Source organism: Trachypithecus francoisi, unplaced genomic scaffold (assembly GCF_009764315.1).
Source record: "Trachypithecus francoisi isolate TF-2019V2 unplaced genomic scaffold, Tfra_2.0 Lachesis_group4, whole genome shotgun sequence".
Taxonomy (NCBI): domain Eukaryota; kingdom Metazoa; phylum Chordata; class Mammalia; order Primates; family Cercopithecidae; genus Trachypithecus; species Trachypithecus francoisi.
In genome coordinates, this window is record NW_022681469.1 from 98,020,356 (window position 1) to 98,031,240 (window position 10,885).

The 10,885-nt window shown below is 40.9% G+C and overlaps 1 protein-coding gene across 1 annotated transcript in view; it reads left to right on the forward strand.

Annotated features, from left to right (window-relative positions):
• NFE2L3 (nuclear factor, erythroid 2 like 3) overlaps positions 1–7,687 on the forward strand; it is a 30,167-nt gene extending 22,480 nt beyond the window's left edge. The window contains exons 3-4 of the mRNA XM_033193320.1: positions 5,051–5,134; positions 5,928–7,687. Coding sequence (XP_033049211.1) covers positions 5,051–5,134; positions 5,928–7,187 — 1,344 coding nt within the window. The 3' untranslated portion in view covers positions 7,188–7,687. The remainder of the gene's footprint in view (positions 1–5,050; positions 5,135–5,927) is intronic.
• Positions 7,688–10,885: the final 3,198 nt, after the last annotated feature.

Genomic DNA, 10,885 nt, shown 5'->3' on the forward strand with positions numbered 1-10,885 from the left:
ATATTTAATAACCATGTGGCACTTCCACCTGGAAGGCATACCACCCTCACAGGTCTTGCCCTGATGGTTCTCTTAGCCATCACCTGCTTTAGTGTGTCCTCTTCCCAGAAGGTGGAGTTTAGGGCTGCGTATTATTAGGGCTTATAATATTATATGGAACATTACTTATTTGGCATGAAATCAGAAAACAGGTTTGTTCTCTTTGCCTACCTGTCACTCCCTTGCCCCTCCAGCTTCCACCTAGAGCCCCTTGGTGAAATCTAGGGCAGGTCCCATAAATTCTAGATACTCATGAAAATCCCTTTGGCCATCCCAGTGCAGCAATTGATAAGAATAACCCAGTGTGGCCATGTACAGTTGCTCACACCTGTAATCCCAGCACTTTGGGAAACCAAAGCAGGCAGATCACTTGAGCCCAAGAGTTGGAGATGAGCCTGGGCAACATGGCAAAACCACATCTCCACAAAAATTACAAAAATTAGTTGGTGTGGTGATGTCTTCCTGTAGTTCTAGCTACCCAGGAGGCTGAGGTGGAAGGATCACCTGAGCCTGGGAGGTCAAGGCTGCAGTGAGCTGTGATCACACCAGTGCACTCCAACCTGGGCAACAGAGTGAGACCCTGTCTCAAAAAAAAAAAAAAAAAAAAAAAGGTATAACCCAGTGTAATTTTCAAGAACGCTGAACCAAAAGTTAGCTGGGCGTGGTAGTGTGTGCCTGTGGTCCCAGCTGCTTGGCAGGCTGAGGTGGGAGGATCACTTGAGCCCGGGAAGTTGAGGCTGCAGTGAGTCGTCATCATGCCACTGCACTGCAGACAGGGTGACAGAGCGGGACCCTGTCTCAAAAAAGAAAAATCCAAAACAAAAAACACTGAGCTAAAAGTCAGCATCTTCCCTCAGTTTTGTGTGGCCTGCCCTGCTGATTTCTCTGGGGTTTACAGTGTGGGGTGCTAAGAACATAGGAAATTGTTTCTCTTGACCATCCCATACATTGAAATATTATACAACTCTTTGTCACGTGGGCACTTTTTCATGTATAGGTTCTTTGGAGACCCCTGGCCACACAGCTGGGAGTCTTCCTCTTGACAGAGGCAATTGCATCTCCACTGTAGCTGGTCCTTTAGGGCTCTTCCCTGAATGTTCTGTGCATACATGCATCTCACCTCTCCAGGTGGCCCTCTCAACCATTTGCTGGCCACCTAGCACCTTAGACCCTTTTTCAGTTCCCTAACTATGGCTCTTGCATGGTCTCTCACCCTTTATATTTCCCAGGCAAAAGTGGGATACTAAGCTTCTGTGTCCCCAAAGTGCAGAGAACACACACCAAGTTCTAAATGGTCTCCTTGAGGCCCTTTTTGCCATTCTTCAGATGAAGGGGAGGGGTAGAGAGCACACCCCAAGGAACCCTCCCATTTTCACTCTGACCACTGCAGCTTCAACCCTTTTGTAACCCTCAATTGCAGCCTGGCATTTGGCAGCTGCCTGTTCTTTTTTCCCAGCTGGTTTTCTCCCCAGCTCCTCTGACTTATCTAGGCTTTATATTTATATTTGGATGCGTTGTATGGTTTTACCACTCTCCCCACAGCATACATACTGTATTGTCAAATCAATACCCCTGGACTTTAACATTAAAATACTGACAGAACCATATGTATTTTGAAGGGGACAACATTTCTGACCACTTCCCTGAGTGTTCACAGTTCTCTTTGAGGAAAAAGATGTTTTCAGTAGTCTTTCACATACTTAACACTGAATTTACTCCCTCACTGGGCTTCCCAGAAAAGCAAGAACTGTTTTCTCTACCTCTACCTCTAACAAACTAATTCACTGCTAGGCACAGAATAGGCACTTACTAAATATTAATGAGGAGACAAATGAAGTAGGGAGCTTCCTTGGAGAGAATTAAAAATATAATTTGACATAGGACAAACATCAATTTGGACAAAACTTTTCAGAAACATACTAATCATTCAAAGCCAGGCATTTGTGCCTAGTTCTTATCAGGCTTGGTTCCTTATTGTGTATCTCCGTGTTCCTAGCCTGAGCATTTACATCACATCTTTGTGTACTTACACTTTTTTTTGGGGGTTGGGGGAGGAGAGGATCTCACTCTGTCACCCAGGCTAAAGTGCAGTGGCGCTATCATGGCTCATTGCAGCTTCAACCACCCAAGCTCAGGTGATCTCCCACTTCAGCCTCCCAAGTAACTGGGGCTATAGGTGCACGCCACCATGCCCAGCTAATTTTTTGTATTTTCAGTAGAGGTGGGGTTTCACCATGTTGCTCAGGCTGGTCTCAAACTCCTGGGCTCAAGCAATCTGCCCACTTTGGCCTCCCAAAGTGCTGGGATTATAGGTGTGAACTACTGCACCCAGTCACATTTCTTATAGTAGTTCTGACAATATATTTCTGTTCTTTTATGGGGCTATTACTTAGAAAATGCTTTTAAATCTTGTTGAAATAAAACAAAAATGAGTTAGACCAGTGAATCACTGGCATTTCCATTCTTCCAGATGACAACTCTGGAAGAATATCTAGGAAATGGGGACTGGTACAATTCTGGCTATGCTTTAGAAATCAGAACCCCAGTGGGGGCCCCAAAGCTAGATATAAGATCTGAATGCACACTACCATCACCATCAAGAATCCTCAGCCAAGAGAAGTACAGTCTGGAAAATGATACAAACACTGGTTCTTGAAGAGAAGAATGCAAAACTGCTCCCCAAAAAGCTCACCTTTTAAGAATTAAAAATGACATAAATAGCCATGAGTCAGCATCTGCAAGAGTCAGGATTCCTAGTCCTCTGAAAAATTCTAAAATAGTGTTTAAATTGTTCATGAAGGAACAGAATCTATAAGGCAAGAACAGACTATCATGAAAAAAGAAAAAGATCTAGAAAAGAGCCCACATGAAATTCTACATATGAAAAATAGTCATTTTCACTGAAAATTCAGTGGAAGTGGTGTGAACAGCTAAAGAAAAGGGTAAGTTGGAAGACAGATCTAAGAAAATTATCTAGAATGTACCACAAAGATGCAAAATATGAAAGCAAAATTGAGTCAATGATAGAAGAGAAAAATCTAAGTTACTTCTAATAGGAGTCCCAGAAGAGACTATAAAATATGAAAGAGAAGCAATATATTTCCAGAAAAGTCCTTAGACTAAAGGAGTACATAGAGCTCTTAATAAAGACAAATTAAGTCCCAGACATACCAGATTGAAGCAGAATATCAAGAACTAAGAAGAAAAATCATTTAAATTACCTGAGATAGGCCGGGCGCGGTGGCTCAAGCCTGTAATCCCAGCACTTTGGGAGGCCGAGGCGGGCGGATCACAAGGTCAGGAGATCGAGACCATCCTGGCTAACACGGTGAAACCCCGTCTCTACTAAAAAATACAAAAAAACACTAGCCGGGCAAGGTGGCGGGCGCCTGTAGTCCCAGCTACTCGGGAGGCTGAGGCAGGAGAATGGCATGAACCCGGGAGGCGAAGCTTGCAGTGAGCTGAGATCTGGCCAGTGCACTCCAGCTTGGATGACAGAGCGAGACTCCGTCTCAATAAATAAATAAATAAATTAATTAATTAATTAATTACCTGAGATAGAAAAGGTTCATTATAAATAACACTGAGAGCAAACTTACCAGTAGTAATAAATGCCGTAAGACAGAGTACTGAGGGAAAACATTAAACCTTAAATTTACCTGTTAACTCATCACTTAAGCATGAAGGCAAAATAATTCCATGTAGGCCAGGCATGGTGGCTCATGCCTGTAATCCCCTCTTTGTGAGGCCAAGGCCAGTGGATCACCTGTGGTCAGTAGTTCAAGACAAGCCTGGCCAACATGGCAAAACCCCATCTCTACTAAAAATATAAAAATTAGCCAGGTGCAGTGGCAAATGTCTGTAGTCCCAGCTATTCGGGAGGCTGAGACACAAGAATCACTTGAACCCAGGAGGCGGAGATTGCAGTGAAATAGTAATTCCATGTAACAAAAACTGAGTTTACTGCTAAAGTCCTCTCTAAAAAGAACTCTGAAGAGTTCTTTCAACTAGAAATAAGCTAAACCATGAAGGCCAGGAGCGAGATGAAGCATTAAGTTGGTTTAAAAAAAAAAAAATTGGAGTACATGTAAATAAGTATTGACTGTAAAAATTACTTTTTGAGACAAGATCTCATTCTGTTAGGCTGGAGTGTGGCAGCGCTGTCACAACTCACTGCAGCCTCAGCCTCCCGGACTCTGGCACAGTCCTCCTGCCTCAGCTTCCCAGAGTAGCTGGGACCACAGGTGCACACCACCACACCCAGCTCATTTTATTTGTAGAGACGGTCTTGTTATGTTGCCCAAGCTGATCTCCAACTCCTGGGCTCAAGCGATCTGCCTGCTTTGGCCTCCCAAAGTGCTGGGATTACAAGCGTAAACCACCACACCTGGCCAAAATTACATAATTGTGTAACCAACTGGGAGGGCTGGCTATGGAGGGGCAAAATAAGCTGCAACTAAGAACTAGCCAAAAATTATATGGAAGTTGTTTATGGAAGGTATAGAAATACTGATTAACTTTTTAAGTATGCATGTTGAAATATTGAGTACTGTAAGAAAAGAAATAGGCCGCCTGCAGTGGCTCACATCTGTAATCCCAGCACTTTGGGAGGCCTAGGTGGGTGGATTACTTGAGGTCAGAAGTTCAAGACCAACCTGGCCAACATGGTGAAACCCTGTCTCTACTAAAAATACAAAAATTAGCCAGATATAGTGGTGCACAGCTGTAATCCCAGCTACTCCAGAGGCTAAGGCAGGAGAATCCTTTGAACCTGGGAGGCAGAGGTTGTAGTGAGCCGAGATTACACCATTGCACTCCATTCTGGGCGACAGAGTGAGACTCCGTCTCAAAAATAATAAAAAGTAAAACTTCCAACCAACTGAGGAACATAATAGGATAAAAACCCAGTGTGGAGGTAAGACCTGGTGATCCTTTAAAGATAAAGCCTAAAGCCCCAGACAACCAGTTCGGTCTTTTACGTGAAGGATGCACCTTTTGTGTTTCTCAACAGAGACATCTGAATGGGACAGATACTTCTTTCTCTCTGGAAGACTTATTCCAGTTGCTTTCATCACAGCCTGAAAATTCACTGGAGGTAATTGGAACCTTGGCCTTTATCCTTGCAGGAACATATCTGCACTGACTTTTTGGTGAATAAATACAACTCCTTTACTTGGTTGACACAGCAGTTTAAAGTAATGCTTATTTTTACAGAAGCACTTCAGCTTAGAATTAACCAAGTATATGTTAGCATTCCTCTTTCCAAATCCCAAAGGTGTAATCAAATTTAGACTGGTCATGGAAAACAGTATGGAGGTTTCTCAAAAAAATAAAAATTGAACTGCCATGTGATCCCACTATCAGGTATTTATCCAAAGGAAAGGAAATCGGTGTATCAAAGGGACACCTGCACCCCCATGTTTATTGCAGCAACATTCACAATAGCCTTATCGTTTTAGTGCTTAGAGGCATTTAAGCAACCTCTTTCCTCCAGACTACTACTTCACTGTAGTTTATTATCCCTGACCCGCCACAATGTGATTACCAACCCGCTAGGATGAGAGTTACATCTTACTATAAAGTAGTAAATTACAAGATTGTAACATTAGACTTTTTAATAAGAAAATGCAGTCAGCTTTTATACTAATCAATCTTAATTTCTAGGTTACTCAGAATTCCAAGTATTCTGCAGAATTCCAAGTATTCTGATTTGGACTCACATCATGTATTGTATTGACTGCATTTTAACCATGAAGTTGCTGCCAACAGCATCTCTCTATTAAATATAAAGGAACTGACAAGAGAGGAAAGAAAAGTTGTGTTAGGTAATAGGACTGCTTCAGAAATAGGGCTATTCATGTTTAAAGTGTTTTTCCTTCATTTTTCAGGGCGTCTCATTGGGAGATATTCCTCTTCCAGGCAGTATCAGTGATGGTATGAATTCTTCAGCACATCATCATGTAAACTTCAGCCAGGCTATAAGTCAGGATGTGAATCTTCACGAGGCCATCTTGCTTTGTCCCAACAATACATTTAGAAGGAATCCAGTAACAAGAACTTCACAGTCACAAGAACCATTTCTGCAGTTAAATTCTCATACCACCAATCCTGAGCAAACCCTTCCTGGAACTAATTCGACAGGCTTTCTTTCACCGGTTGACAATCATATGCGGAATCTAACAAGCCAAGACCTACTGTATGACCTTGACGTAAATATATTTGATGAGATAAACCTAATGTCATTGGGCACAGAAGACGACTTTGATCCAATCAATGTTTCTCAGCTTTTTGATGAACCAGATTCTGATTCTGGCCTTTCTTTAGATTCAAGTCACAATAGTACCTCTGTCACCAAGTCTAATTCCTCTCACTGTGTATGTGAAGGTGCTACAGGTTATTGTACTGACCATGAATCTAGTTCCCACCATGACTTAGAAGGTGCCGTAGGCGGCAACTACCCAGAACCTAGTAAGCTTTGTCACATGGATCATAGTGATTCTGGTTTCCATGGGGATCTTACATTTCAACACGTATTTCATAACCACACTTACCACTTACAGCCAAGTGCACGAGAATCTACTTCTGAACCTTTTTCGTGGCCTGGGAGGTCACAGAAGATAAGGAGTAGGTACCTTGAAGACACAGATAGAAACTTGAGCCGTGATGAATGGCGTGCTAAAGCTTTGCATATCCCTTTTTCTGTAGATGAAATTGTCGGCATGCCTGTTGATTCTTTCAATAGCATGTTAAGTAGGTACTATCTGACAGACCTACAAGTCTCACTTATCCGTGATATCAGACGAAGAGGGAAAAACAAAGTTGCTGCACAGAACTGTCGTAAACGCAAATTGGACATAATTTTGAATCTAGAAAATGATGTATGTAACTTGCAAGCAAAGAAGGAAACTCTTAAGAGAGAGCGAGCACAATGTAACAAAGCTATTAACATAATGAAACAGAAACTGCATGACCTTTATCATGATGTTTTTAGTAGATTAAGAGATGACGAAGGTAGGCCAGTCAATCCAAACCACTATGCACTTCAGTGTACCCATGATGGAAGTGTCTTGTTAGTACCCAAAGAACTGGGGGCCTCAGGCCACAAAAAAGGAAACCCAAAAGGGAAAGAGAAAGTGAGAAGAAACTGAAGATGGACTCTATTATGTGAAGTAGTAATGTTCGGAAACTGATTATTTGGATCAGAAACTGCTTCAAGAATTATCTTTAAGTACTGCTACTTGAATAACTCTGTTAAGGCTCTGTTTTCAAGCTTATATGGACAAATGTTTAGGACTTCAAGATCACACTTGTGGGAAATCTGGGGGAGCCACAACTTTTCATGAAATGCATTGCATACAAAATTCAGTTATGTCCAAAGAATAGGTTAACATTTTGAAAACCCAGTAAGACTTTTTGGCAGCCATCCTTTTTAGTAAGTCGGTTACTTCAGAAAGAGCAAACGCTGGGGATCAAATTATTTTAGAAGGTATTTCAGTTTTTTAAATGCAAAATAGCCTTATTTTCATTTAGTTTGTTAGCACTATAGTAAGCTTTTCAAACACTATTTTAGTCTTTATATTTAACTTATAAATTTTGCTGTTGAAATAAATTTTGTATTTGTATTAAAAATTAACTTTTCCCTTTTATACAGAAATCTCAAGCAAATTTGTTTTCCTTCCAAAATATCCACATTCAGAAATATAGGTGAATAACAAATAGGGCAGCATAGCAAATTGATCAGACTCAAGCCAAATTGAGGCCAACATAGTATGCCAAAGTAAGGCAAATTCATCCCCCTCCACCCCAATACTTAACACACTGAATACTATGTGATATAGAGTGCACTGAAGACCTGGAGTCACTGGTAGTTTAAGCCACAGGCTTTCCTCATGTAACCAGAGATAGAATGGGCTACTTGCATAAACAGAACTCCTTGTGCGTATATTAAATCCATAAAATCTCTGGCAGTAGTAAAGCCAGCCTGAAGGGATGGCCTCACATCTTAGAATACTGAGATCTCACCAGAACATTGTAAGCCATATAAACAAACCAACAGTAGGGGAAGAGTAGCAGTGAAACCATCTCAGATTGTTTAAAATAGGCAAAAGCTATTGGGGGGGAAAAAACAGGTGAATTTGAAAATAAACCAGGGTATGGTAAATTCTAGAAATAATGGCATTTGAAATGAAAACCTAAGTTCACTCTAACAAACAGATTTGAGTTTTCTGAAGACAGCAATGACCTCACCTAGATGACTGTCAAGTCTCTACAGTGTAGAGTATCACATAAATATCTTGGGCTAGAGAAACGCAGTTTATATATACCGTTGGATTTTTGTAATAAGTTTTTTTCCCAAGACCTGTTATTTTGCCAGAAATGCTTCTAGATGAAATTATTGCCCCATTCAATGACTCATGTTGTTCAATGATCATTTGTTTAGTCTGCTGACGAGCTGCTTTTACAAGGGAGTATTTCAAATGTCTTAAGCTTTTGATAGTTATAATTTAAGGACACACGTAAAACATTTCAGTTTACAGTAGGAAATCCTACAGTACCAATTTACTTGTTTCAAAGTTGACTAAGTGCACTCGCACGGGTGCCTGCTTATTCTTCAAACCTCTAAAAGGGAAGGACAACAGAGAGCAGAATTGGTAATCATGGTGAGTCTTTGCGCTGCTGAATTGCAGTGGCCCCCAAAGATCCAACCTCGAACTCCTGGACTCAAATCCGCGTACCTCAGCCTCCCAAGCTGCTCAGATTATGCACCATGTCTGGCCTGAAGTTTAAGCTATAAAAAACCTTAAATATAGCCCACAGATCAAGTAACTGCAAACTGAATATATTTAAAGATAGTAGTGTGTGTACTGAACTTTGTCATTATTCCCCATACAATGCAGCCTACTATTTACCAAGCTTCTATCTTGGATTAAATAAAAGTAAACCTAGAGACAACTCAAGTGTATGAGACGTGCTTAGGTCATGTGCAAATACACATTTCATACAAGGGGACTACAGCGTATTTTGGTAGTGTAGGTTCCTGAAATTGATGCCCCCTTCTCCCATACCAAGGAACTTTTAATTGGTGCATTAAGCAGCCAGCTTTACAAGATCTAATTGGCTATGGGCTGGCTTCCTGACAGAAACCCATCTTAACATGCTGGATTCAAGACATAATAAACGAACTGCTTTTCCGACAGTCCAGTTTTAAAGGTGGAAGGAATTCCACATTCACTTTCCAGTGCAACCCAACTAGATTACAAAGTCAATGCCAAAAACCAAACCACCATTGCCTAGGACCCTCCACATTACCTACCTAGTTGAGTAATCTTGATTGCAGTATCTAATGTCTTAATCAGAATGAGGAAGATAGGGATAAAGACAACCCAAGTGGGTAGGGTATCTTTTCCAATTAAAACTCACTTGAGCATCTTCCGAAGTGTGATCAGATTTCAGGCCAATTGTATGGAAAATAAAGGCAGGCTTTGGTTGAACAGAGCTACAGAACCAGTATACTGGGTTTTTGTGGTAATACTAACTTCCCTAAATGCACTCAAGTGGCTAGATCCTTCTTTCCCCATCTCAGTTTTCAAACTATTTGTTCTCTGGTAAATCCGTGCAACTCACTGGTTACCCCAATTCCCCTCCACCACCCCAAAACAAGCCAGTGTTAGTGCATTACTAAATAGTGCAAATGTCAAAATTATGTAGGGCCTGTCAACCATCTCAGTACATTAGTTCCAAACCTTAAAGATAGCAAATTTAAATAACATGCACTCCAGGTGTCCTGAGATAGGTGTTTACTACCTTTTGCATTTTTCAACCATCAGTGACAAACTGAGACTTGTTGCCTTACATTGTTAGCTCCCAATACCTAACTAGTATTTATTAGGTCAAGCAATTTGGCATCTACCGAATTGGGCTACAAGGAAAACCTTACACAGGGAAATCCGGTTTTACACTCATGCATAAACTGAGTAAGGGTACACCCGAGTGTGACAGCTGGCATCTGAGAGAGTTCCCAATGATCCTTTGCCTGCTTGGTAATTGTACCAGTGAACAGAACTCTCCCACCACATTCTGTGACCATAAAGGATGTAAGATGGCATGACTACTTTGTAGTGTGTTCGTTTTACAGCCCTTCTTGCTCACTCAACGAGGGAAGATGACAACCAGCATTAACTTTTCAGCCCTGTTAGTATGCCACTCTGGATATTAAAAAAAAAATTATCCTAGTTTTCTGTGATTGCAACTGTGAGCTTTACCCAGAATCAGTTAAGTTGCTCCCAACTGCTGACCCATAGATGCTGAAGTTTGTTTCTCTAAACTGCTCTAAAAGTAAGTTGTTACACAGCAACAATAGAAAGCCTCGGGCAAAAGGCAGCCTTTCTTCATTTTAGGGCACTGTCTCAAAGCTGCACAAGAACTAACTTCAATTTCTCCAACAAAAACAGTTCAACACTATACACATAGGAAGTAAGTCTATGTTGAATATCCAACATTACCCCATGTTTCAGTAAATCCTTCTTCAATCAGTTCATTTCAGTCTATTGTGCAATTATCTAATTCTCCCCTATTTGTGATATTCCCTTGACCTTGCTGGATAGGGTTGGTATTTTGAGGTTATGCATATCAACCTGATGTATTTCAAAGCTCAACGTTCTTTGTACATCCAAACATTTTTAAAACTTCAAAATTTTCCTGAAGTTGGGATATTTGTACAAGTCTGTGATGAATTCAGCTATTTCAAACAGAAAAGTGCTTTCTATGTGTTACCCACTGTTAGTGTGACTTACCTGTTAGATCTCAAATTATCAAAACCAAAACAAATTATCATAGAAACAAATCA